Source organism: Grammomys surdaster, unplaced genomic scaffold, assembly GCF_004785775.1.
Source record: "Grammomys surdaster isolate TR1022 unplaced genomic scaffold, NIH_TR_1.0 126071, whole genome shotgun sequence".
In the NCBI taxonomy this organism is placed as follows: domain Eukaryota; kingdom Metazoa; phylum Chordata; class Mammalia; order Rodentia; family Muridae; genus Grammomys; species Grammomys surdaster.
The window spans coordinates 2,109,611-2,137,557 of NW_021620880.1; the positions used below are offsets into that span (position 1 = coordinate 2,109,611).

At 41.0% G+C, this 27,947-nt stretch overlaps 2 protein-coding genes across 4 annotated transcripts; one reads left to right on the forward strand and one right to left on the reverse strand.

The window, feature by feature from the left end:
- On the reverse strand, positions 1–15,262 carry Atp5pb (ATP synthase peripheral stalk-membrane subunit b). Its single transcript, XM_028755633.1, has 7 exons — positions 14,872–15,262; positions 14,583–14,619; positions 10,905–11,050; positions 9,090–9,253; positions 6,961–7,086; positions 1,208–1,387; positions 1–387 (listed from the first exon to the last, which is right to left on the reverse strand). The coding sequence occupies exons 1-7, from the start codon at positions 14,909–14,911 to the stop codon at positions 310–312; spliced, it is 771 nt and encodes a 256-aa protein (XP_028611466.1). The 5' UTR covers positions 14,912–15,262; the 3' UTR covers positions 1–309.
- Wdr77 (WD repeat domain 77) lies at positions 15,182–27,928 on the forward strand. 3 transcript variants are annotated; one of them, XM_028755632.1, is made up of 10 exons: positions 15,182–15,206; positions 15,652–15,837; positions 17,581–17,722; positions 17,983–18,032; positions 20,550–20,620; positions 20,744–20,798; positions 21,227–21,298; positions 22,114–22,222; positions 22,711–22,779; positions 23,574–24,631. In XM_028755632.1, exons 1-10 carry the CDS (start codon positions 15,197–15,199, stop codon positions 23,731–23,733), a joined length of 924 nt encoding a protein of 307 aa, XP_028611465.1. In that variant the 5' UTR covers positions 15,182–15,196; the 3' UTR covers positions 23,734–24,631. The 3 variants fall into 3 exon arrangements, with proteins under 3 accessions (XP_028611465.1, XP_028611464.1, XP_028611463.1); XM_028755631.1 differs by lacking the exon at positions 23,574–24,631 and adding an exon at positions 27,608–27,928 and having other exon boundaries at positions 15,188–15,402; XM_028755630.1 differs by having other exon boundaries at positions 15,188–15,402.
- The last annotated feature ends 19 nt before the right edge of the window (positions 27,929–27,947 follow it).

Here is a 27,947-nt window from a genome sequence, read left to right on the forward strand (position 1 = left end):
TTCTGTTTTAAACAGTTTATTGCAAGATGTTTTAACTAATTACAAGTTTAAACTATAACCTGGTAATTTAAGTTGGGCAGCTAGTTGCTGCAAATTGCTTATTCAAATGTGATCAGACAACTCCACATACAGAGTAAGGATCAGAAATACCTTACTGGCCAAAAGGGTTAAACCACTACATGGACCTTGATCATTTCTTAGGAAAGGTACACTGATTTCAATAGACAGCCATACAGAAAGAGCTGTTCACATAGACTAGCTCCCATTTAAGTTAACTCTCTCTGGCTCTCACAACTGAGACAGACACATTCACATAACGGGCTGAGCTTGAGCCTTCTTTGCAAGCATCTTTAGATCTTCAATGCACTTGGCAATGGTCTCCTTTTCCTGTAACAAGGCACGAGAAATCTAGTTAGTTCTTCAAGAACATGGAAGGGTGACATAATTCCAAGGTACTTCCTACTAGATCAGAACGTCAAGATTATTGCTTAATGTAGAAAGCATACTAAAAGAATTCACAAGAAAAATTATAGTACATTGGGTAGCTCAATGCAATTTATTTTACAAATAAATCCTGGGAGCTAAGATTTCCTGGTCCAGAGCTTTTAAGAGTAAAACCTATGGGCTGGAGAGATGGCTCAGTGGTTAAGAGCACCGACTGCTCTTCCAGAGGTCCTGAGTTCAATTCCCAGCAACCACATGGTGGCTCACAACCATCTGTAATGGGATCTGATGCCCTCTTCTGGTGTGTCTGATCACAGCAACTGTGTACTCACATTCATAAAATAAATAAATCTTTAAAAAAAAAAAAAAAAAAAAAAAAAAGAGTAAAACCTACAAAAAACTTATGGCCAGAAATGTTTATAACTACTTTTACCTGTTAGTTTGGGTAATCATAGCTCCTTGAAAAATATCAACCAACAAACACTAGTAATACAGAAATATTAATAAATAAAATAACTGGGGCTGGAGAGATGGCTCAGGAGTCAGGGGCACTCACTTCCTACTCTTCCAGAGAACCTGAGTTTGGTTCTCCACACCCACATCAGGTGATTCATTGCTGTCTGTAACTTCAGCTCCAGAGGATTTGAGGCTTCTGGCCTCCATGGGTACCTGCATTCTGTGTGTGTATGTGCAGAAACACATACTAAACAGCATGTGAATGCTAGAGTACCAACCATAGAAGATACAAAAGGTCATCATGTACCTGCTGTACAGAAATGCTCTTCACCACATGCTTCTCCACCCAGTCTATCATGTGCTCTTCCTCCTTGCGACGCATCATATCCTGTACAGAAATATGGTAGTCCAGGCGATTCTTTACCTCCTTATATGCTCTATGTAGCCGTTCCCGGTAAGCGACCTCCAAGGCCAGGGCAATGTTATTCTGAGGGTGAGAATTAAGAAATAGTTTACATTTAGTTAAATACCTGCCTGGAGAGAGCTGGTCTCCTGGGAGTGTACTCACTCCTAAGCACACAGGTAAGACCACCACTTTTGCTCCAATAACTGTCCAAAGAAGGACCTGCCAGGAGTACACAGGGCACAGGAGCAGCCCAGGACAAGATCCTTCTGGTCTCTATCTGTGCCCTGGAGCTAAGGGTATCCCACAGCCCTCCATAACCAAATTCCGCCCGGAGAGATGGTCTCCCCAGGAGTGCTGACACACCTAAAATCACAGGCTCACAGACCCACTGGAGGGACAAGCTCCATTCAGAGACAGCAAGACTAACTAACATCAGATATAAACAGACGGTGACAGGCAAGCACAAGAACCTAAGCAACAGAAACCAAGGTTACTTGGCATCATCAGAACCCAGTTCTCCCACCACAGCAAGTCTTGGTTACCCTAACACACCAGAAAAGCAAGATTTGGATTTAAAATCCTATCTCATGATGATGATGAAGGACTTTAAGAAGGACATAAATAACTCCCTTAAAGAAATACAGTAGAACAAAAGCAAGCAAGTAGAGTCCTTAAAGAGGAAACAACGTTCCTTAAAGACTTACAGGAAAACACAACCTAACAGGTGAAGGAATTGAACAAAACCATCCAGGATCTAAAAATGGAGATAGAAACAATAAAGAAATCACAAAAGGAGACAATCCTAGAGACAGAAAACCTAGAAAAGAGATCAGGAGTCATAGATGCATCACCAACAGAATACAAGAGATAGAAGATAGAATCTCAGGTGCAGAAGATACTATAGAAAACATTCACACATCAGTCAAAGAAAATGAAAAACTCCTAACCCAGAACATCTAGGAAATCCAGGACACAATGAGAAGACCAAACCTAAGGATAACACATATAGAAGAGAGAGAAGATTCCCAACTTAGAGGGCCAATAAATATCTTCAACAAATTATAGAAGAAAACTTCCCTAATCTAAAGAAAGAGATGCCCAGGAACATACAAGAAGCCTAGAGAACTCCAAATATACTGAACCAGAAAAGAAATTCCTCCTGTCACATAACAATCAAAACAACAAATGCACAAAACAAAACAAAAAAAGAATATTAAAAGCAGTAAGGAGAAAAGGTTAAGTAACATATAAATGGCAGAATTATACCAGACTTACCACTAGAGACTACGAAAGCTAGATGATCCTGGGCAGATGTCACATAGGCCCTAAGAGAACATAAATGCCAGCCCAGGCTATTATACCCAGCAAAACTCAATTACCATAGGAGGAGAAACCAAGATATTCCATGACAAAGCCAAATTTACACAACATCTTTCCATAAATCCAGCCCTACAAAGGATAATAAACGGAAAACTCCAACACAAGGAGGCAAACTATACCCTAGAAAAAGCAAGAAAGTAATTTTCTTTCAACAAACCCAAAAGAAGATAGCCACACAAACATAATTCCACCTCTAACAACAAAAATAACAGGAAGCAATAATCACTATTCCTTAATCTCTCTTAACATCAATGAACTCAACACCCCAATAAAAAGACATAGACTAACAGACTGGATATATAAATAGGACCCAGCATTTTGCTACGTACAGGAAATGTACCTCAGTGACAAAGACAGACACTAGCTCAGAGTAAACGGCTGGAAAAAAATTTCCAAGCAAATGGTCCCAAGAAACAAGCTGGAGTAGTCATTCCAATATTGAATAAAATTGACTTTCCAACAAAAAGTTATCAAAAAAGATAAGGACTACATTCATAAAAGAAACTTTACTAAAGCTCAAAGCACACATTGAACCTCATACAATAATAGTGGGAGACTTCAACACCCCTCTCTTGTTAATGGACATATCATGGAAACAGAAAATAAACAGAGACACAGTGAAACCTAAGAGAAGTTATAAACCAAAGGGATTTAACAGATATCTATAGAATATTTCATCCTAAAACAAAAGAATACACCTTCTCCAAAACTGACCATATAATTGGTCACAAAACAGGCCTCAACAGACACAAGAAGACTGAAATAATCCCATGTATCCTATCAGATCACCATTGACTAAGGCTGGCCTTCAATAACAACAAAACCAACAGAAAGCCCACATACACATGGAAGCTGAACAAATCTCTACTCAATGATAACTTGGTCAGGGAAGAAATAAAGGAAGAAATAAGAGACTTCTTGGAATTCAATGAAAATGATGACACAACATACCCAAACTTACGAGATACAATGAAAGCAGGGCTAAGAGGAAAACTTATAGCACTAAGTGCACTGGTAAAGAAACTGGAGAGATTCTATACTAGCAACTTAAGAGCACACCTGAAAGCCTAGAAGAAAAAGAAGCAAACTCACCCAAGAGCAGTAGAAGCAGGAAATAATTAAACTCAGGGCTGAAATCAACCAAGTAGGAACAAAAAGAACTATACAAAGAATCAACAAAACCAGGAGCTGGTTCTTTGAGAAAAGTCAACAAGATAGATTAACTCTTAGCCAGACTAACCAGCAGGCATAGAGACAGTATCCAAATTAAAGAAATCAGAAATGAAAAGGGAGACATACCAACCGAAACCGAGGAAATCCAAAAAAGTCATCAGATCCTACTTCAAAAGCCTACACTCAACAAAACTGGAAAATCTGGATGAAATGGCAATTTTCTAGACAAGTACCAAAGTTAGATCAGGATCAGATAAACCATCTAAATAGTCCCATAACCCAAGAAATAGAAGCACTCAGAAAGTCTCCCAACCAAAAAACAAAAAAGCCCAAGACCAGATAGATGGATTTAGTGCAGAATTCTGTCAGACCTCCAAAGAAGACCTAATACCAAGACTCTTCAAACTATTCCATAAAATAGAAACAGAAGGAACACTACCCAATTTGTTCTATGAAGCCACAATTACATTTATACCTAAACCACACAAAGACCCAACGAAGAAAACTTCAGATCAATTTCCCATATGAATATTGAGGCAAAAATACTCAATAAAATCATGATCAAGTAGGCTTCATCTCAGGGATGCAGGGATAGTTCAGTATATGGAAATCCATCAATGTACTCCTCTATATCCACAAACCCGAAAAAAATAAAATAAAAAAAAAAACACCACATGATCATCTCATTAGATGCTGAGAAAGCATTTGACAAAATTCAACACTCCTTCATGTTAAATGTATTCCAGAGATCAAGAATTCAGCGCCCATCTCTAACATAGTTAAAGCAATATACAGCAAATCAGTAGCCAACATCAAACTAAATGGTAAGGAACTTTGAAGCAATCTCACTAAAATCAGGGACTCATAGTACTGGGAAGTCCTAGCCAGAGCAATTAGACAACAAAAAGATGTCCAAGGAAGGAAAGGAAGAAGTCAAAATTTCACTATTTGCAGATGACATGATAGTATATTTAAGTGACCCCAAAACTTTCATCAGGTTTCATCCTAAACCTGATAGACAACTTCTGCGAAGTGGATGGATATAAAATTAAACAAATCAGTTAGCCTTACTCTACTCAAAGGATAAACAGGCTAAGAAAGAAATTAGTGAAACAATATCCTTCACAATAGTCACAAACAATATAAAATACCTTGGTGTTACCAAACATGTGAAAGATCTGTATGACAAGAACTTCAAATCTCTGAAGAAAGAAATCCAAGATCTCAGAAGATGGAAAGATCTCCCATGCTCATGGATTGGTAGGATTAATATATCAATGCAATCCCCATCAAAATTCCAACTCAATTCTTCATAGAGTCAGAAAGAGCAATCTGCAAATTCATTTGGAATGACAAAAAACCCAGGATATTGAAAATTATTCTCAATAATAAAAGAACTTTTAGGGGAATCACCATTCCTGCCCTCAAGCTGCATTACACAGAAGTAGTGATTAAATACTGTATGGTATAGGAACAGAGACAGGCAGGAATATCAATGGAATAGAATTGAAGACCCAGAAATGAACCCACATACCTATGGTCACTTGATCTTTGACAAAGGAACTAAAACTGTCCATCCAGCGGAAAAAAGACAGCATTTTTAACAAATGGTGATAATTCAACTGGAGGTCAGCATGTAGAAGAATGTTCTTATCTCCTTGTACAAAGCTCAAGTCCAAGTGGATCAAGGACCTCCACATAAAACCAGATACACTGAAACTAATAGAAGAGAAGGTGGGGAAGAGCCTCGAACACATGGGCACAGGGGACAGAGCCCAAGGTTACAGAGCTAATAAATGGTGAAGCTAAGATCTGAACCCAGGCAATCAGGCTGGACTCAAAGAAAATAACAAAATATCTGACATGCTTATAATTTTAAAATCTAATTAAGCTCTGGGTATGATTAAAAGTTCTACTGATTTCTAGGTAAGTCTTTTGAATGAATGTTAAGGATCGGATTATCTAACAGCAAATGTTAAGATTTTCTTACCCATGTATGTATGAAATGCAGAGAATGTATTTCACCTTTGACCTTTTTTAGATAGTGTGTGCCTTTTTAAAAATCAGCCCTAACTTATTTTTTGTAGCTTATATGGTTTTTGATTTTTGATTTTAGAACAGTCTGAAGTTTTTTTTTTTTTTTTTTTGAGACAAGGTTTCTCTGTGTAGCCCTGGCTGTCCTGGAACTCACTCTGCAGACCAGGCTGGCCTCGAACTCAGAAATCTGCCTGCCTCTGCCTCCCAAGTGCTGGGATTAAAGGCATGCACCACCACTGCCAGGTTTTTTTTTTTTTTTTTTTACTTAACAGTTCTTAAATATCAACTGTAATTGCCAACTTCCAGTCAAATTTCTTTTCTAAATAAATCAATAAAGCCAACTTTAATCATTCTTCAAAATATTCTGACTTTTTGGGTAGTGTTTGGGCTTTCTTGAGCATGGAAGGCAAGTGATCTACTGTTGAGCTACATCCCAGACACTAAGTTTTTGTTGTCTTCTTTTTTTTTTTTTGTATACCTACACACCCACAAACTAAATACACTATCTTAGAAATTACTGAAACCTGTTGAGGTAACCTTTTTTTTTTTTTTGTTTAAATTTTGTATGTAGGTGTGTCTCTGTATTTTCAATGTTTAGTTCTGTATGGGCAGAGAGCTAAATGCTGGCAGGATTCTGGTATTATCATTTCTTTGGTATATCACAGGGTTTTCTGTTTTGTAAATATTCACCCTTCTTCATTTGCCTAAAGGCAATCTAATAATGTATCAGAGGTTGCTTTGCTACTGATTGGTTATAATAAAGAGCTGACAGCCAATAGCTAAGCAGGAAGTCCTAGGGTAGAACTTCTGGGAAGAGGATTGATGTAGGGAGAAGAAAGCTCATGTGGAAGAATCAAGGGCAGACATGGACCAAAGTGGAGCTGAGAAAGGTACAGAGCTAGCCATGTGACAGGTAGGTGGTAGGCTTGATGGTCAGGTTGAATTAGATGAGCTACCTGGGAGGCTGTCCCAGCAAAAGGCCTAAGCTTTATACTATAATAGAAGCCTCCGTGTCTTATCTATATCACCAAGAGGACTGAGAAAGTCCCGATATAGAAACCTACCCTCTGAACATCGAAGAGGTAGTGGCGCTTCTGAACCAGTGCCTGCTGTGCCTTCTCCATGTTGATTGCATCCTGGACTTGTTTGATGCTCGCCTGCTTTATTTCTTCTAGTTGAGCAATTTTTTCCTGTAATTATGATATTACAATGTCAGTTGAAGCACTAATGCTACCAAAACCAGTCACTTTTATGCTTCCTCAGTTTTATTCCTCATCTATTACCATGATGAAAAACACACAGAGGGAAATACACAAATCTTTAGAAAAGTTATATAATATCACGGTATGAAAAAGACCAAGGAAGGTCAACTTAAACTAAAGATGTATGAAAAAGCTATATTAAAACTCGTTTGAACAGAGGTACCCTACATAGGTGGGTAATACTGCTCTTCGAAGCCAGAGATTACTAAACTAAAATCCCTGTACTAGGAATAAGATACTAAGTTGTTGGTCAGGGAGGCTCCAAGCACTCTCAATTGTCTATTGCCATTGCTCTTGACTGAGCACTAGAATGAGATGGTTAAGATCCTACTGCTGAAATGACCACACTTTGGTCGGAGGACAGAGAAATCTATCTTGAACTAAGTAAGATAGAAGCTTTTCCTCTGCTGGCTAGCTTTCAAAATGCCCGGAGGATCTAGGAAGAGACAGTAAGAAAAGTGATCAACATTTTTTTCCTAGATCTGAACTCTTCAAGATGTTTTATATACCGAACTTGCCAGGGGAGATACGTACAATAGTCTTATGACTATGAAGGGGTGGGTAATCAACCATTTTCTGATTGGATTTGACTCTATTCCTCTGACAGGAATTCATGCATAGTTCTGTAAATCTACTCGAAATTCCACATGGCTGAGAGGATGTAATATACTCTTACTTTTTTGCTAAGTGAATACAGTGGCAAAGTGCTTTCTGAATATTTGTTACACCCGCGTATTAATGCTGCTCTCAGCCCTCATTAGAGAAGCTTGTTTTCAGCAGGGAGTAATTCTGAGACTCATTAACCGAAGTGCCAAGAAACACAATTGTACCCAGCCCTAAATTGACATCTACACCACTTCCTCCAAGGCTCAGGGAACATCAAATGACCGACTCTAACAGCTGGTGGATATGGAGGAACACCGTGAAATGTTGTTTTCTGGACATGACCTGGTCACTGCACTAATGAATTCAGAGTGGCTGTGGTATTTTACCTGTACAAGATTGAGCTGTCCACATTCCACCATGGATGGGGCAGGAAGTCATGAGGCCCCACCCTTCACTTCGAGGGAGCAGTTAATGGTCACTGAGGGAGTCATTTTCTTCAGTGGTATAGCCACTGGGTAAGTTGCCTATGCTTCTATAAACAACCCCCCACCTATGCTCACGCAAGCAACATCATTAAAACTCAGCCAACAAAAACAGAAGCATGAAAGCAAGAAAAGGACTTGTTGGGAAGAAAGGTTCAATAGAAACAGAAGGGGGAGAAAGAAGGTAATGAAGAATGAATCTGACTAAAGTACACGTATGGAATTGTTAGAAGCAGAATGTCCACAAGTTCAAAGTCAGCCTGGTACACAAACTGATCACCAGGCCAGCAAGGGCTACATGTAGATCTCATCTCAAAAGGTCAAAATAAAATTCTATCACTTACGAAATGGACATTAAGGGACTCGGAATTTAAGACCAGTCTAGATTTTATAGAAGTTCAAGGTCACCCAGTGTTACATGGGAGACCTCACCAGGGTCCCAACATCACCAACCAGTCAAGCAAACAAACACAAATGGAAGCATAGTTTTGTCTTTTTTATTCCAAGTAAATAGTTGTGTTTATTCCAGTTGATACTCGATGTGAAGCATGTTCTAAAAGATTTTATTCTTTGATAATTTTATACATGTATATTTTTTAATCTTCAAAGAGGCTACAATGAAATATATTTTGGTTTTTAGAAATGAGAAAAAAGACTAAGGAAGAGTTTGGTACATCTGAATTCTATCTCAAAGTATTAATTAATTACAAAATTTCTATAGCCATGTAACTATATTTATTGGTGTACCTTTCCCACTAACATTCATATAAATAATAAGTATATTAGGTAACTAGGATGTTTCTGCTATAGTCTAAAGTGGGAAGTAAAGTTTATGATTCTTACCTCATTAAGTTTGTCAATAAATTCTCCAATAGAGGCGCCATATTTCTTAATCACATAGACAATCAACCCTACCACTGATATGGTAGAGAAGGTCTCTGGGGTAATCACATATATTTCTTTGGACAGAAAATACAAGCTAAGCCCAGTTCCAAGCACGTAGGGTCCTAAAAAAAAAAAGTTACTTTATATTTTATGTTATGCCTACTGCACATTTGGTTACTTCAAGGCGAAGTTAAAAATGAAAATCAGATTTCACACATACAGATTAGGCAGTATATAGAGCTGAAAGAAAGAAGATCTGTATCATGACTCTAAAAGCTATCAGAAACAGAAATCAATATAATCTCTGAACTTTGTTTCCTCAAAGGGGAAACAGTACCTTCTTCCCAGGGCTGATAAAACAGAAATAATGTAAATGTGAAGCACTTAGCACTCAGGAACTGTTCTACAGAGACACCAAGCTGTTGTCTACAGTCATGGCTCCAGCAACATATCCTGTTGATTGAGTGGATACAAGGGGCTGGGCAAAAATCTGCCCATTCTCTGCCTATGTTTTTAAAAAATGTTAGGATGCAAAAAAACAAGCAAAAAGGAATTATTAAAAAAAATACACATAAAAAGAATTAAGTTGTCAGAATTCTGGGAATTAGGACACAAATAAGTTTTTTCTAGATTCTTTTTTTAAAAGCTGCAATTTATGATGATTTAGTGGTTAAGAACATTTGCTGTTTTTGCAGAGGGCCCATGTATGAACTAGCACCCATATGGCAACTCACAACCTTTGTAACTCCAGCTCCAGGAGACTCAATATCCTCTTCTGGTCTCATATGACAAGCACTGCATAAAAGTGGTGCACATATATACATGCAGGCAAAACATTCACATATATAAAAATATAAAATTCAAAAGTCTGTATTTATATTAGTGCATACAGTGGACCTTTGCTTTTCCAAAAGCGTGTAACTAAAGTAGCCCCTACACCTTCCTAACAGTCTTGCTATGTCGCCCTGGTTGGCACTGAACTTCTGAAACCATGTATAGCATCTTAACAATTGCCACACTGAATGGATTTTGAAGGGCCCATTGTATTAACATTGTAATGATTTACAAGATCTGAAGACACTCGTTTTCTTCAATTTCGGATAAGGAAATGCTATTTTAGGGCAGACTAGAGCTTAAAATAAATTTTGGGTTTCTAGTGTTCCATGTAAGAAAGGCATTGTATAGAGACAAAATAAAACAAACAAACAATCCAAATTAGTCAAGTGACCTAAGTTCCAATCTAGTTCAGCCACAAGTGGGGGTAAGGCCCCCTTGCAAATCACTTTTCTAAGTACTCTTGATAATGAAAGTTTTCATGGGAATGTCCAAGTATTAAATAGCAAAAGTGAAATCAGTCATTATAAAAAAAGCGTGGTTTTGAAGGTCTATCTCTTTCTGTAAGATCGAGAGATGTTCCTGTTCTTAAGGTATACGCGCATGACACACTCTCTGTAATAGTCTCTATTGCTTTATTTTTATTTATAGCTCTCTTTATTATCTGACAGAGGATATACAGGTACTAATTTTTAAATTTTTTTCTTTATTAATGTTCCACAATATCAGACATTTAACTTAGTTCATTATTTTATGGCTAGAACAATGCCTGGCAGTAAATCAAAGAAATTAGCATGATTAGCATATTAATAAGTAGAAACAAAGCTAAAATAAATGAAAAAGCTGAAATATAGTCATCTCAAAGTTTATATGGAGTCACTGTAAGTTCTTTTGGGAAAAAACTGACTTGATTTTAGTAGTATCAAACGCAATGCTCACCTGTTACACCAGTCTTAGGGTAGAGAAACTGGAAGAATTCCTCAGGAATCAGCCCAAAACGTACTTTGCCTCCATATTCAGGAAGAGGTGGTAGAGGGGCAAGACGAGGCTGTCCTGTGTGAAAGACCCTTGTTGCCTGTAATACCCTACAAGCAACCATTATACAAATTTAAAACCAATTCTTTCAAAGAAAACAAAACACAATTAACAAAAACAATGAATGGGGATACAGACTGAGGTGTTTCCTACTGCCACAATGAAAGAGAACAGACTAGAAATAGGAAGGTCCAGGGAAGTGACTTAAAAGACACTTGAAACTTCTATTGGAATCTTTGCCTAAATTTATGGACTTGATATACCAATCCAGAGCAATGAAACATGAGCGAAAAGACAACAGCCAGGTACTCACTTAAAGCCCTAGACCGACCACTGGGCTTTGAGTAAATAATCTCAAAGTTTTAAAAAATTTCAGGGTTAAAAGGTTTAAAATTTTTCTATTATTTTTTGGTATTTTATTATATTTGTATACACACTACCACACGTGAAGGTCAGAGGACAATTTGCAGGAGTTGTTTCTCTTCTACCACCACATGGGTCTGGGAATGGAACTCAGGTATACCTGTCAGGTTCAGTGGCAGGCATCTTGACCTGCTAAGCCATCTCACCAGCCCCTGAGTAATCTCAGATTTCTTTATGTAAGAAATAAAACATTACTTTACAGGCCATTGTGAAGATCGTTAATTTATATATAACATTCTTAGAATGGTGTTTGTCATATAGTAGGGTTCCACATGAGTAGTCACCTAAATGCCAACTCTGCTATAAGCAACCTGACGTTAAGAGCCTTGACCCATAACATTCCCTTTGATGGAGGACTGCTCATCTCTATGTGAAACGGGCCTTCTTAGTTTGCAGTAATTCTAATCATGTTCAGTCTTTGAGCTGCACATAAATCTTTGGCACCTTAACCCATTTGGTCTTATTTTTCTGGTCTAAGGTAACACTCATATACATCTGGAGTAAACACTCAAGTTCCTTCACAAGTCTGCATGCCTCATGAAAACCTTTCCAGATTTTTGTTGTTATATGGGGAAAGAGGATGGTGAGATCTAGATTCCACATAGTTTTTGTTTTTTTTTTTTTTTTTGGTTTTTTTTTTTTTTTTTTTTGGTTTGTTTTTTTTAGACAGGGTTTCTCTGTGTAGTCCTGGCTGTCCTGGAACTCACTCTGTAGACCAGGCTAGCCTCGAACTCTCGAACTCAGAAATCCGCCTGCCTCTGCCTCCCAAGTGCTGGGATTAAAGGCGTGCGCCACCACCGCCCGGCTAGTTTTTGTTTTTTTAAATAACTATTAAATCTTGCTACTGCCACTTATAAGCTTGAACTATTATATTATACCAGCATAGTAGACTTGTACATTATTTGTATTAAAGCATTCTATGGTGCATTTTTTAGTAATCACAGCATGCTGATGTCTGATTAAACTTCTGATAAAATCTTTGCTCTTCATTCACATCTGGAGTCAAACTTAGTCTTCTGAAGTTCTGAGGGTGATTCGTCCCTACTTCTTATCTCACATCTCTTTACTGGAATTAAAGCTAGCACCTCACACATCACTCAGGCAAACACTCTATCCCTGAGCTACTCAGTCCTGTGTGTTCCTTTTGAGTATCACTTTATGCCTCTAAAACATCAACGACCCCAGCAGGCTTTGAAGCTGAAGAACCGTGGCAGAGATCCCTTCAGTTAAACTGGGCTCTCTCAGCTTCAACCTGGCTAACATCTGGACTGCACAATTCTTTGCTGCAGACAGATGGCTCTTCTGCGCATGTTTAGAAGTATTCCTGTAGCTGCTGAATGGTAGCAACCAAAAACATTTTCAGACTGTCAAATGTCACCTGGAAAATCAGCTGAAGGCTGAATCCTGCTGGTTCAAATCACACCACCAGAGAACTTTTAGAACTTTTTGCCAAGGCCATCTCAGTTAAAGCCTTCATTCTTGTTTTCTTAAAACTATTTTAACATCCCCAAACATGACGGCTCTTCTTGTCCAATGTTCCCTAACTGCAGCTCCTTCCTATTACTGCCAATGCTGCTAACCCGGGCTCTGACCTGACAACGCTTCAGCACCTTCTCTTCTGTCTACAGAACACGTAACAGCACAGCTAACCCTGTCGCTGCAGATTCTGTATCTTCATCTTTCGGTAGTGCCTCACCAATACTCACACCAACTATTCACATCTCTCTAGAACAAGCTGAATGACAACTGAAGAGCTTAGGGCTGAAAGATGGCCCAGCAGTCAAGAATGCTTACTGTTCTCCCACAGGACCAGAATTTGGTTCCCAGAACCTATGCTGGGTTGCTCACAACCACTTCTAACTCCAGATCTAATACCTTTATTCTGCAAGCACATGCACACACATGTAAGTAATAAAAATAAAATTATTTAAAAAAAAGTTTGACTTTCTTCAGAGAAATAGCAGGACTGGCATGAGTGGTACATAAAGCTAAATGGAAGGGAAGAGAAAGACACAAGACATAGATGAGGTTAATTCATGTTGAGTTTTCTTGGTTTTGCTCTGTTTAGATTTTGTTTCAATAGGGATATGAGTTCAGAAGGTTTTAAGTGGGGAACTGCCAAAATCTCTGCTACACTGAGAATGGGTTGTACTGGGGTAAGAACTGGTGTTAAGACTAAAAGCCTAATGAAATTGTCCATTTCAAAACTGTTAGTGGCTGGTCAGGCCAAAACAATGGTAGTGAAAGTAGTTGTGTCAAAGCATCCTCACAAGCCCAGCCTGACGGATTAGAGACTGGAGTGTGACAGAAATGAAGGTTGCTCCCTCTATCCTCTTCATGACACTCACTCACTGTATCATGAGTTCTGTTTGGCAGTGCTGAGGACTGAGGAGCAATCAAAGAGGTACACTGTACCGAGTCATTTTCTATGTCTAGTTGAAAGCGGTCAATTATGGTCTCACTTTGTTGCACACACACAGCACTTACTAGTTATTAAAATTTGAAAGCTTCATGATTCCGTTTAGGACTGAAAAACACACACCCTGGCATGTTTTAGGAAAAGAAGTAACAGCAACAGCGCCCGCCATCTCTAAGCACACACATTGTACCAAGCACTGTCTTCTGAACTTTCTGAATTAAGTCATAGCTCATAACCTGTATGTCTCTAGGTGAGGTGTCACAGCTAGGTCGGGGAACCAGCTGTCCCCAGCTCTACCTCTGGGGCCATTAAACTGCTACTGTGCAGCTGTGTCTAGGGCTATGGTTGTTGTATCTCCAACAAGTTATTCACTGTCGCACTATATGATCATCAAGACAAGCATTTACGGAGCAATAAACGACTTCGGACTCCTGATAAGGTTAGTGAAAAGATGGAAATCTGGAAGACGCCTCAAACAACATGTTTTATTTTGCTATATTTAACCAGATCTGTCCTTGGATGTAATCTAGTAACTTACTTGTGTGTCGTTGAAGGTCACGATGAGGGGTGAAACTTAGCCTCTTTGGTGTTTGTCAGAGGAGGAATAGGATCACGTTCAAAGCAGTTACAAGATCAAACGTCTGAATGAGGATGTCAGCTTGCTAAAGTGAAGGAGAACAGTACTTTCTGGCTTAACGCTAAGAAATGGAAAGAGCAGAATAAGACGTGGTGACACTTACCCTGGACCCAGGACAGCCGCGTTCTTCAGACATGGAGCTGCAAACACAAAAGACGTAGGTTAGCAAAGTCAAGGAGAAATCCAGTTTCTACACTACTCGGTCTCGGTGAGACGCGATCCCTACGGCCCCTGAGATGTCCCCGGAGATCCTACACGGTCAGGGAGCTCTCCTGATCACTCCTGTCTTTGCTCAGGCCCGAACACTGCTGTCCTTTCTTTACCCACTTTCTCCCTGGCCTAGCTTCTTCCCAGTCGTCCTGATACGCCAGCTTAGGGTCTACATCTCTCACCCGCTGTGGCTGCGGCAGAAAGCACCACCCGGGACAGCATTGTCTGCGAAGATCCAGACAGCGGATTCCGTGTCCCTGTGACCCCGACCCGAGACTGTCAGGGGCAGGAACAAGATGGCCGTTCACATATCTCGCGAGAAGAGATCAGCGCACTTTCTCTCGGAAGTGCTTTGATTTTTCTCCCCTCCCCCTGTATCGCGAGAAGAGGAAAAAAAAAATCCGGAAAAAAAAAAATCCCGCTGCGGGCATTGCAAGCGGAAAAGCGAGCTGGAGGTGTAGACGCAATTCTCGCGAGATGTAGAGCGTAGCCCTCGGAGAGGGGCGGATGCACAGAGGTACACCACGTGTGGTGTTCCTCCGGCGCCGAGTCAGGGTGTCGTCTAATTTGGGTCTAGGTTAGATTTGGAATCGTGGAGATGCGGAAGGAAACCCCACCTCCTCTCGTGCCCCCGGCGGCCCGCGAGTGGAACCTGCCCCCCAATGCGCCCGCATGCATGGAACGGCAGTTGGAGGCTGCACGGTACCGGTCTGGTGAGCCGAGATCCCGGGCCTGGAAGACCCTTTACCCATTCACAGGTCCCCCCTCCCAGTACTGACTCCCAAGTCCTCCCAGCGCCATATGCACTCCCGATCCATACCTGGCGTCCTGCCCCTGCCTCAGCTCAGCTGCACAAACCTGATCTCAGATGCTCTTTCCGCCACGGGTTCTGTGAGGTTACCATAGAAACAAGCCGAGCCTTCCATCGGACACATTGTAACTTTTTCCTTTTTCCCTCGTAGATGGTTCTCTTCTGCTCGGGGCCTCCAGCCTGAGTGGTCGCTGCTGGGCAGGTTCTCTGTGGTTTTTCAAGGATCCTAGTGCAGCTCCCAACGAAGGTTTCTGTTCTGCTGGTGTCCAGACCGAGGCTGGAGTAGCTGACCTCACGTGGGTGGGGGACAAAGGTGTCCTAGTGGCTTCTGATTCAGGTGAGTCACCTCCGTCCCCTGAAATTGAAGACTTGGGTACAAGTTAGGATGGAAAAAGGTATTTTCCTTTCCTCCCTGAGGTTCTAAACTGCCAGGTGGCCAATGCCCAGTTAATTCACACACAGAAAAAAATAAGAAATAGATTGCAAGTTGATTTAAGAGGTATTGCTGAAGACAATCGGTGCTATTTTCTTTCTTTTCTTTTTTTTTGTTTGTTTGTTTTGTTTTTCGAGACAGTTTTTCTGTGTAGCCCTGGCTGTCCTGGAACTCACTCTGTAGATCAGGCTGGCCTCGAACTCAGAAATCTGCCTGCCTCTGCCTCCCAAGTGCTGGGATTAAAGGCGTGTGTCACCACTGCCCAGCCTATTTTCTGTAGGGTTTCACCATATTGTCCTGGCTGTCCCAGAGCTAAGTAGACCAGGTTGGCCTTGAACTCACAGAGATTTCCTCCCTGTGATGCTGCCACCATGCCTGGCCTGTGCTTTTGCTGTTGTGTGTGTGCTGTGAATTGAACCACCCCGCTAGGTAACTGCTCTATCACTGGACAGTCCTTATTTCCACTGTCTTTGAGTGTCAGGCTGAGCAATGTAGGCTTTGGTATTAAAGAAGGAAAAAAATGAATTTGGGAGGAGATGGAGGGTGAATCTTGGACAAGTTAGGGATGAATATAGTCAGACTACATTGTATGCGAGTATGAAATTCTCAGAATTAAACATATTAAAAAAATCAGGATTTATAAGTTGGTGGGAGCTGGGTGTAGGTGTTGCCTTTAAGTAGAAGGAGGCAGAGCTCTGAGTTGGAGGCCAGCCTGTTCTGCATATCCAGTTCCAGGCCAGCCAAAGGTACATAGGGAAACCCTGTGTCTAAGATTAAAATAGATTTATTTTGGGTCTGGAGAGATGACCCTGTGGTTATACATGTTGACTGCATTTTCAGAGTTGGACACCCAGCACCCAGATTCCGCTAGCAACCATTTGTAACTCTAGTTTTAGTGGAGCCAGTGCCCTCTTGGCCTCCATGGGCACTGCATGCACTTGGTGAATAGACATACACAAAGCAAAACACCTGCATACTTAACAACATCTGTCTCTCACACATACATTCTTGTTAAGTAAAGCATGGAAATTGAAAAATAGAACATTAGTGATCAAACCTGAGAGTTGAACACTAGAATATTGCAAGACAGGGCTGGAGAGATGGAAGAACACTGGCTGCTCTTCTGAGGTTATAAGTTCAGTTCCCAGCAACCATATGGTAGCTCACAACCATTTGTAATTGGATCAGATGCCTTCTGGTGTGTCAATGACAGCGTGATCATATACATAATATAAATCTTAAAAAATATTGCAAGGCATTTTATTCAAACAGTCCAATCAAACATTTCCTCGTGTCTGCATAACTGGGAGGAGGCATCCTCACTGAGCTGTGATATAAGGCTTTATCTTTGTCTCCCTGGGAACCAATTTCCCAGCATCCGCTCTCTGGAAGCAGAAGAATTTTACATCTGTTTCCCTGTCTCTAGGAGTTTTCCTCACATAGCCATCTGGCCTGTTAGGAAAGCAGCAGGGTAACATAAAACTAAACGGCCTGGAAGTTAGCTAAGCCCTTTAGAGATATGGACTTTGCTTTTATAGGAACAAGTTTTTGTTAGCTCAGTAATAATTCCTGTTTGAGTTCCTGCCTTGGTATAACCCAGGCTTGTGCTTCCCTTGCCTACACATCACCACACTCTGTCCCCAACAGGTGCTGTTGAATTGTGGGAGCTAGATGAGAATGAGACACTTATAGTCAGCAAGTTCTGCAAGTATGAGCATGATGACATTGTGTCTACTGTCACTGTCCTGAGCTCTGGCACACAAGCTGTCAGTGGTAGCAAAGACTTCTGGTGAGTCCCTGCTTTCATTAGTTCTGTCTGTAGATATCCTTACTGTGGATATCCCTACTATCCTGTTAATTTCATTATGTAATGCTTTGGGCTGCTTTTAGCCTGGTGAGTAATGGCATGTCCGTTTCCTAAGAGATTTGATAGTGCATTACAAATAAAACAGCAGGAGTCTAGGAAACAGATGTGGGACAAGTTGTTTGAGTACATTGAGTAATGTTGATACTGCAGGTCAATATTGTTATTTATTTTTTGCATTGTAGCATCAAGATTTGGGACCTGGCTCAACAGATGTCACTGAATTCATACCGAGGTAAGTGTTCAGTCAGGCCTATAGTTAGTTATCTTTAATTTTCCAATTTGGGATATTTGAACTGTGTTTGGCTAATAATAATAGCCAGTCTGGGTTCTTTTGATTGATCTTTTACCCTAAAATTACAGTCAGCTTCCATTGTCTGCTCTCTGTGCTTCTGTTTCTGTTGATAATTTCACAGCCTTTTGACTATGTGGGTGTCTTTGTTCTGTTCTATTGCTGTGAATCAGTACCATGTTCAAGGTTACTTATAGGAAAAAACATTTATTTGAGGGCTTGCTTACAGTTTCAGAGGGTTTATGACTATCATGGCAGGGAGCATGGGACAGTAGGCAGAGCCTGGTGCTGGAGCGGTAGCTAAGAGCTTATATTCTAATTCACAAGCATGTGGCAGAAGGATAGCAAGACTGGGCTTGGTGAGGGCTTTTGAAACCTCAAAGTCCATCCCCAGTACCTCCCCCCACACGAACACACCTCAAAATTCTTCCTAAATAGTCCTCCAATGGGAGCCAAACATTTTAAATAGATGAGCCTGTGGGAGCCATTTCCATTAAACCAATAGCCTCCATCCTCTTACCCTCAGGGTTCGTCAGGTTCTGTTTGGACTCGTTTGGTCATCCCTTCCTGTCCGTTTCTTACCTTCCATTTACCATCATGCTTTAGCAGTAGAGTCACACGTCTTCACTACAGTCTCTGACTCTTGGTTCTTGATTGCTTTCTTATAGCCTGCAGATCAATATCCTACTTTCTTGTCAAGCATCCAAGCCTTCTTATGACAGTAAGCTGTGTACAGCTTAATCCAGACACAGTAGAGCCTTGCTCCTCTCAGAGGATAGCACCTTGTGAATATGTGTGGATATGTGTATTCATGTGGAGGTCAAAGGTCAGCTTTGTAGATGTCTACTTTGTTTTTTGAGACTGATTTTCTGACTAGGACATGGAGCCAGCAGCCACAAGGATTCAGTTGTCTTTGCCTCTGTAGAGCTGGGATTACAAGCAAGTGCCACTGTACTTGGCTTTTTTATAAGAGTTCTGTGGTTGAATTCAGGTCTTCATGCTGGTGTGGAAAGCACTTTACTGACTAAGCCATCTCCTCCCCAAGGCTTTTGAATCTTAACTGTAAAATGTCTGTCTGGGGCTTTCATCACTCTATTGTCCCTTTGGCTTTGCTTCATTAGCAGAACTTGAAGTTGAATTTAGTTTAGTAGCAATTCTTTATGAACTTTGAGTGCATAAAGATGGATACTAGAGTGAGAGGAGGGTGGTGAGTGATTTAGTCCTAAAGGCAGAACCGTTCTGGCTACTCTGCAAGGCCTGGCTAAATGACTTCAGTGATTCCTTTAGCCTCTAGCTAATTGGTGACAGTCATTGATTTATGGATGTAGACTGTCCAAAAGAATTTAAAGCTATGCCCGACTGTACATTTTCAAATTGATAACAAATTTCCGTGGAGCAAGTGAGATGGCTTAGTTGGTGGATAAAGGTACTTGCTGCCCAACCTGGAAACCTGTGTTTGAGCTTTAGACTCGGTGCAAGAGTATAACTGACTCCTGCAAGCTTTTCTCTGACCTCCACATATATGCTGTAGCACTTGCACACATACATTTCATAAATGAATATTTTTTAAAAAATTAGGTAGTTGCCAAGAAGTTAACTTTTTTAGCATATCATATGTTGGCATATTATTTTTTCTAAACGTATGTTTTTTTAAAGTCAGTTACCTATTTATAGAAACTGTTCACAACAATGACAAAAACCAATTTATTTGTACTGTTAGCAACATTAGATTTCACTTTGTTTTAAAATAAAGTCCAAATTGGTTTGTTAATACAGACAAGCCATTTGGTTATGCCCTTAGTGAAACAACCATTTTGTTTTTCATTTCTCACTGTTAGAAACAGAGAGGCAGCCACAGAGTTACCCTGGCATTTGTGGCATGACAGAGACAGCTTCACTTCGTTCACTGAGTTCTTGCAGGTGTCCCTTTGCTCTTTGGCTCTTAGTTTGAGAGCCTCAGGTTTTCAGGCTCTGAACCCTGGCATGGGAAGACCTGGGCTGGAAAGGAGGTACATTCGGATGAGCTCAGCCTATAGGGTGGGGGATGTGTAGTGGGAAAGCACAGGCAAGTTCAGCCTTAGGGGAAAGTATATAAGAAAACACACTTAAAGGGGGAAAGCATTCTAGAAAACTCACTTGGAATGTAGCACCAGAACTCTCAAGTATTTCCTACTTGAGGTATGTGTTCTGTTAATATGGACATTGTTCTAGAGTTAGTAAGCCTCTTCCTTCACAGCATCTGTGCTGCAAACTCCTTCCCTCTTCCCTCTTACTAAGCCTGTAATCGAACTTCATTGTCTTTACCACTTCGTTATTTCTCCTAGCCTTTTCCAGTTTTATAACTATTAACTTTTACTCTGATTGTTCTAGTTTATAATCTATCAAAATATTTATTAAATTATCTGATGAAGCCGGCTTGTCTCTCACATTCCCTTTTCTCTGCCATGTTTCTCCTTACAGCTCATGCAGGACAGGTCACCTGTGTTGCTGCCTCTCCCCACAAAGACTCTGTGTTTCTTTCATGTAGTGAGGTGAGATCCAGTGGCTTCTTCCCACCTGCAGCTAACCCTTAATAGGCCCAAATCCCTGCTCTGGAGACTGCCGAGGAGATGTCGTTTTGGATTATGAAATTCTTCCTCTATTCCTTTTCCTAGGACAGTAGAATTTTGCTCTGGGATACCCGTTGTCCCAAGCCTGCATCACAGATGGGTGAGTCTGAGACCCATGGTGAGGAGGAGGAAGTGGTAATGGGAGCCCACTTGCTGCCCACAGTCACAGCAGAGCTCTCAGATGCCCACCCTCTGACAGAATGACACCATTTTCTATCTCACTGAGACTTTGCTGACCACAGAGTAAGGGTTAGCTTTCGTGTGGGTAGTTTACTCTGCAGACAGCTGGACAAAAGGACTAGGCTTGTTTTGTTATTTTTATGCCTTGTGCTTTTGATTGTGTACAGGAGATGGCGGGATGGGTGGATAGATACAGGATGTGAGGCTCAGGGATGAGGACATACATGACTGCTCTGAAAGCATGTAAGAAACCCAGTGAAAGTGTTCCCAGGATTTAGTGACTTCTTTTGGAAGACAGCTTCTTCTAGGTTGTGACCTTTGTTCTGAGTCTTCTTTTCTCCCTTCCAGGCTGCAATGCCTCTGGCTACCTCCCTACCTCCCTGGCTTGGCATCCTCAGCAGAGTGAAGTCTTTGTTTTTGGTAAGGCAGCATGACATACTGACTCCGGGAATGGGGAGGATGACAAAGTGCTACTACCTTCCTGGAGTCTGTGCTCCTGTCAGCACACTTAGGTACTGCATGAGTTATGCCGCTTTTACTTAGCTTTGGAGAACATCATTTTTTTCCTAGTGGGTTTGCTTCCTCATTGTTCAGCTCCTTTATTCTGGGCATGATTAAAAATCAGTGAACCACAGAGCAAGTGCTTGCTATTAGGGGATTATGTTCTGCTTTGGAGTGACTGCATATGGTAAGAGTTTGTAGTTTTTTTTTGTTTTGTTTTTTTTTGTTTTTTTGTTTTTGTTTTTCCGAGACAGGGTTTCTCTGTGTAGCCCTGGCTGTCCTGGAACTCGCTCTGTAGACCAGGCTGGCCTCGAACTCAAAAATCCGCCTGCCTCTGCTGGGATTAAAGGCATGTGCCACCACCGCCCGGCAGAGTTTGTAGTTAAAGTACTGGATAAATTACTTTATCTAGTAATTGTCACAGTCACCTGGTGACTGACTGATTCGACATCACAAAGGAAACTGTTGTCTATATCTTGAGAAACTAGGATTCATTCAAATCCAGGTCTGGCTCACATTAAAGACTATGGTTTTTGTTGTTATTTTCTTCCTCAAGACAGTGTCTGTATGAAGTTTGGGCTGTCTTAGAACTTGCTATGTAGACCAGGCTGACCTTGAACTCAGAGATCCTTCTGCCTTTGCCTCCCACATACTAGGATTAAAGGTGCGTGCTACTATACATAGCCTGAAGTGTGAATTCTTAACCACTGAGACATGCTCTGTTTTTTCTACAGGTGACGAGAATGGATCTGTTTCCCTTGTGGACACCAAGAATGCAAGCTGTACCCTCAGCTCAGCTGTGCACTCCCAGTGTGTCACCAGACTGGTATTCTCTCCACACAGGTACTGTTTGTCACTAGGAACCTGGAAGGGATGGCTGAGGACAGTGTGAAGGAGTAGGAATGGAGTGATACAAGGATGTATCTATTTGGCAAAGCATCAGCTGCTTACATTACATTGGTCCTTAGATGGGGCAGTCCTCTAACTTGGGTTTCCTAAGCTTCTCAATATAGTCTTTATTTGGTTTGTATAGTTTGAAAAGACCTGAAATGTAATCTCATTCCTGCTCAAAGCCAGTGAGTATGGGTAATTGCTAATGTAGAGAGGGACCCATTGGGCTGGTTACCAGCATGGTTTCTCTGAACACTGGCTGTGTTCCATTTTCCTTGCCTTTCCTTGGAATTGTAATGGTAGTAAGACCTAAAGCCAAAGTGGGCATCAGGATACCTTCTCCCTTGGCTCAGTATACAGTGGGGTCGGGGCTGGGCTGTTAGATTTTGGTTGTGGAATCTATAGGCCTTATCGTCTCTTCCCTTTGTGTCCTCTCCTAGTGTCCCCTTCCTGGCTTCTCTCAGTGAAGACTGTTCACTTGCTGTGCTGGATTCAAGCTTTTCTGAGGTGTAAGTTTGAAGTAGAATCCTGTGGTCAGGAATCAGGGATAGAGACCAGTGGGCCAGCAGGTCTGTTTTCTCTTCAGGAACATGCATCTAGAATTCTTCCTTTGTTGGGTCTGGAAAAACGGCTCTGTGGTTAAGAATACTTCCTTTTTGTTTCTAGCAACCACATCAGTCTGCTCATAGCTGTCTATAATTCCAGATATAAGGCATATGATGCCTCTGGCTTCTGTGGGCATTTGCACTCAGGTGCACACATACACACACACACACACACACACACACACACACACACACACACGGAGACACACACATTATTAAAAGCAAGTATAAATACAAGACAATTCTTCATCTTTGTCTGCAGAGTTCTCCCCCTACCCGCTCCCCCCAAATCCTCTCCATTTGCAGCTTTGTGCCTGTAAGACTGAGTGCTGGAAGCTGTCTGATTGTAGGCTGTCTGGCTAGCGTTCCAGCTTCATGTAGGCAACCACTTCTGAGAAGTGGAACCTGCTGTAGAGTAAAAGGCACTGGATGGGAGACCTAGTTATGTGTCTCTCTACCATAATTTCCTGTTGACTGTGGACATTATTGCTTCCTTGGTCTGTCCACTATGTCTGTACCTAAGAGAGTAGACTGGACTGGATAATCTAACTTCCACTGGCCTGGTGATGGGGCTGTATAGATAATGAACTGTTTCAAAAAATGTGTCATGAGTATGTTATTAGGTTTTCTTTTCATAGTTCCTCCTGGGTTTTCATCTTATCTCTTACCACACCCCATTTTCCCCCCTTTTGTTCTAGGTTTAGAAGTCGAGCCCACAGAGACTTTGTGAGAGATGCTACATGGTCTCCACTCAATCACTCCCTTCTTACCACAGTTGGCTGGGACCATCAGGTCATCCACCATGTTGTGCCATTAGAGACTCTCCCAGCCCCTGGACCTGACAGTGTTGCGGAGTAGAATGGATTTCAGAAAAAAAAAAAAAAGAAAGAAAGAAACAAGCCCTCTATCTGCAAGCGTCTACTCGCTTGCCCCTGCCTTCCATTTGTGAGCACAGGAGCCTTGTAGAGCATGTTCACTCCTTAGTCCCGTGCAGTAACTAGGCAGATTCTCAGCCTGAGGGAGGGTGCATCCCATAGTGACTCGGAGGAAGAAACTTCCTTTATAAATGGATGTATGTGAGTGTACATGTGTGAGTGCAGTGAATAGTTTGGAGAAAATTATCCTTCAGCTTTCCCAAAGCAATGCTTTTAAGCCCCATCAAAATGACCAGAGGGTTTTATGCTTCCCATGTCTGGGAATTGGCTATGTTGTTAGGGATATGGAATGTGGGTATCCCTTAGATTCTTGGGAATACTTCACACTATTCAGAGGTGTGTAACTTATTTTTATATAGAGTTTAATTCACTATTATGGGAATTCCATATACAAAAGTCTAGTTCATGTATCTTGAGAAGACATAACAATTTTGTACAAATCCCTGTTAAACTGAATCAGATCCATTTTCTGGGTGAATGAATGTGGTCCTTGCAGTGTAGTGCTTGCTCGCCCTTTCTTTCCTTCATGGTGTGTATGAGAGATGAGTGTTTCCTGTCCTAGATTTCACAGAAAAGTTGTAGGGATGATGGAGCACTTAAATGTGTTTCAGTGAAGTGAGAAAATTGACATGGATTGTTACAGAGAAATCTGTCATTTTTCCCACCTAAAAATACCCTGAGGACTGATCTGGGTTCCTTCCTCTGGAGATCTGAAGTGTGAATGCTGTATTTTTGGACTCCTAAGATTTGAGATCTGGCATCAGGAAAACTGTCAGAAATAGCGAAAGGTGAAATAAAGACTTATCGTTGACGTTACCTTCCCAAAGCTGTTATTCATTACCTGCTTTGCTTAGGTGACTCACCAGAGTGTCATTCTTAACTGCCCACTGTCTTCCTGTCTACTGTGTTCCACTCCACTAGAGGTCATAGATCAGTAGCTCATCTTATTGGCACTTTCCAATTTGGGTTTAGGAAAAGCACATAAAATGGGTGCCCTGAAGGACTGTGAGTCTCCATTCTATTGCCAGTCACAAACCTCTGTTGTGATTACTCTTGAGTAAAACACTTGAGAGTTTGCAGTCAGGGTCACCTGGGTTAGGGACTATGTGGAAGTAAGGACTTGCATTGTTACTAAGTTCCAGGGAAGGCATAAGAGGTAGAGTCAGTTTCTGCTTCTCAGAGATAAAACTTGTGCTTTGTGTCACTTAGGGAGGGACAGATAGTGCATTTACATGGCCTGCTTTTGGGGCTTAAGACCTGAAAGAAATGAGTAAAGTTTATTAGAATGGCTAAAATGACACCAAAGAGAAATGAGGTTTTGCAACTCCAGGTCAGGTGCTTCTGCCCTCCATAGGCACCGTTGCTCACATGCATGTGCAGATCGCTTTTTTTTAAAGATTTATTTATTTTATGCATATGAATACATCATTATTGCTGTCTTCAGAGACACCTGAAGAGGGCACCAGATCCCATTACAGATGGTTGTGAGCCACCGTGTGGTTGCTGGGAATTGAATTCAGGACCTCTAGAAGAACTGTTCTTAACCACTGAACCATCTCTCCAGGCCCACACATACAAATCTTAAATGTTATCCTTTTAGGTCTGTATTGGCAAAAGTAGTCCAATCTACATTGATTAATACTTGCCACAGATGTCCAGCTTATTCAAAGCCACAAGTAATGACAGGCATACTTTAGATTATTGTATACTGTGATATACAAGGTAAAGGACCTCAATCAGGAATATGAGTTGTAGCAGGTCATTATCTAGAGAATAGTTCCAGCACTGCACGCCTCAGTGAGGGAACACTAGGGTCATTTTGATCGTTGAAAAGCATTTAGTTTTCTTGACATTAGTGATAACTGTTCAAATGTCTGAACAAGAGTGAACATATTACCTTAGCTTTGTTATTCTTAGCGTCACTACTATTGAACTGACTTCTGGCCAACCAAGGGTTGAGACTTGTTCTAGAGTGGTGAGTGCTTGGGAGAAGAAACAGAAGATCTGTATAGTCTCAGGTGACAACAGATGCTACTGGTGTTCTAGGTATCTCATTCTGTAGAACAGGTGGCCCCTGGTTCTTTACTGAAGAGCTATAATAAATGTTTCTTGTGGTTCACTGTCATGGCTTCAAAAGTACCCAGTGAGGTTCAGGAGATTGTTCAGTGAGTAAAAGTGCGGGCTATCAAACCTGATCACCTGAGTTCAGTCCCTGGGACTGACAGTGAAAGGACTACTAACCCTGCACGTTGTCTTCTTGCCCACATGTATGCACATGAATAAAATGTAAAAAGTACCCAAACTCAAAACTGCTTGTGACCTCTATATTTATGTAGTATATAAGGAAGGACAGGATAACCAGAGGCCTTCTAAAACTCATCAACTTCACAGAGTATAAAGCTCTGGTTTTATAAAGGTTTTGTATTTGGACAGTGCATAATGTATTTTCTTTGTGTTTTGTTAGTTGTTTGGTTTAGCTTTGAGCCCACGAAGCAAATGTGAATAGAAAATGACATTCTTTAATGTGTGTGTAGTGTGAAGACTTAGGCCATCTAACAGAATCCACGTGTGGAAGAAGCTAAAGACAGTTTGTATCTAATCAGCATTTATATTGAGTTGCTTATTGCCAATATGGATAATGTTTGGGGCTGGGGGTAGGGAGTTTAGAACCAGGAAATTGGCTTTTGTTGGGGGAAAGGGTAAGCAAGCTCCAGTCTCAAGCATTGTCTCAAGAACTTCATGTCTAGTCTATACAGTATTGGAAATAGGAAAAATAGGATAGTAAGCAAGGTAAGTAGGCCACTGTTGAGCATCCAAACACATTTCCTTGTGAGATTTTAGACTTCTGTGAGGAAGTGTAGAAATTGTGTGACAGGTCAAGGTATCCCAACGAGTGAAGAAGGAATACGCTTCTGGAGGAGAGGAATAACTTCTAAGTTACAATGATATAGTGCATGGTCCTACAGTTTTTGATTATGCTTTTGTGTGGTCCACCACTTACTGTAGATTACTTTGATATTCTGCCATTCTGTGTGTAAGGAATGAGCTGTCAAAATTCAGTGGCTCAGTAAGTCGAGTTTACATCCTAACAGTTCTGGTGGGAGCCAGCCAATATCATTGTTTAAAAACTCAACTCCCTTGTCCCTGTGATGTTAGTCAAGCTTTTCATTTTGGAGGCATTGTGCTAAAAGCACTAAGAATTAGTTACAAATGAAAAAGTTACATTCTAGTAGTAATTCTCTATAGTGGATTCTCAGCAATGCAATGAAGATTGTACAGTTTACATTACATGCCAGATTAGCTTCAGTTCTATACTTATAATTTATCAGAAATCATTTGGCACTGGCTAGGCTTAATAAGCTGGGAGTCTCATTCCCAAGACAGATGACTTTTGAACCTGTAGCTACAGAGGTAGTCCTGGATCCATCAGTAAAGAGCTCATATCATCAGCCTAGATATGAGGACCTATCTCAAAAAAACAAAATAAGAAACCTGAAACAACTGACTTAACTTTAAAATCCAGTGTTATAAAAGTCTTAAGGAGCAGCGATGTACTCTCAAAACATGTCAGTAAAAAACAAGGAACATGGTCTGTGAAAACATTGCTTATATAAAAACACTAGGTAAAATTCTTCATGCTTAACCAACAATCATCATTTATAACAAATATTGGGAAACAGACCAATTTAAACATAAAGTCATTGGCTAAAAAAAAAAAATGCTCATTCAGGTTTACTGTGAAAGGTCATTTGTTTTTTTCTTTTACTGATGGCATTATTATTTTGTATTTTTTACAGTTCAGCCGTTGCCTGCCTCCCAGTCCCTTCTACCACAGTTCCTTGTCCCATTCCTCCCCACTGTCTTCAAGAGGATATCCTCCCACTCCCACCAGGCCTCCCTATTCCCTGGGGCTTCAAGTCTTTTGAGGGTTAGGCATGTCTTCTTCCACTGAGGCTAGACCCAGCAGTGCTGCTATATATATGAGGGCCTCAGACCAGCTTGTGTATGTACCTAGTTGGCTCATTGTCTGAGAGATCTCAGGTTAGTGGAAACTGCTGATCTTCCTATGGGGTCGCTCTCCTCAGCTTTTCCCAGCCTTTCCCTAATTCAGCCATGAGTCCCTGGCATCAGTCCAAA

Excerpts from the sequence above, each read along its gene's own strand:
- Atp5pb (XM_028755633.1), bottom strand. The coding sequence starts at position 14,911 with ATGCTGTCCCGGGTGGTGCTTTCTGCCGCAGCCACAGCGG. Across the intron at positions 9,254-10,904 it reads CCCTAAGACTGGTGTAACAG|GACCCTACGTGCTTGGAACT; the intron begins GTGAGCATTGCG and ends TTTTTTTTTTAG. Across the intron at positions 388-1,207 it reads AGAGCATTTCTGTACAGCAG|GAAAAGGAGACCATTGCCAA; the intron begins GTACATGATGAC and ends GCCTTGTTACAG.
- Wdr77 (XM_028755630.1), top strand. The coding sequence starts at position 15,288 with ATGCGGAAGGAAACCCCACCTCCTCTCGTGCCCCCGGCGGCCCGCGAG. Across the intron at positions 15,403-15,651 it reads GGCTGCACGGTACCGGTCTG|ATGGTTCTCTTCTGCTCGGG; the intron begins GTGAGCCGAGAT and ends TTTCCCTCGTAG. Across the intron at positions 21,299-22,113 it reads GAGTGAAGTCTTTGTTTTTG|GTGACGAGAATGGATCTGTT; the intron begins GTAAGGCAGCAT and ends TTTTTTCTACAG.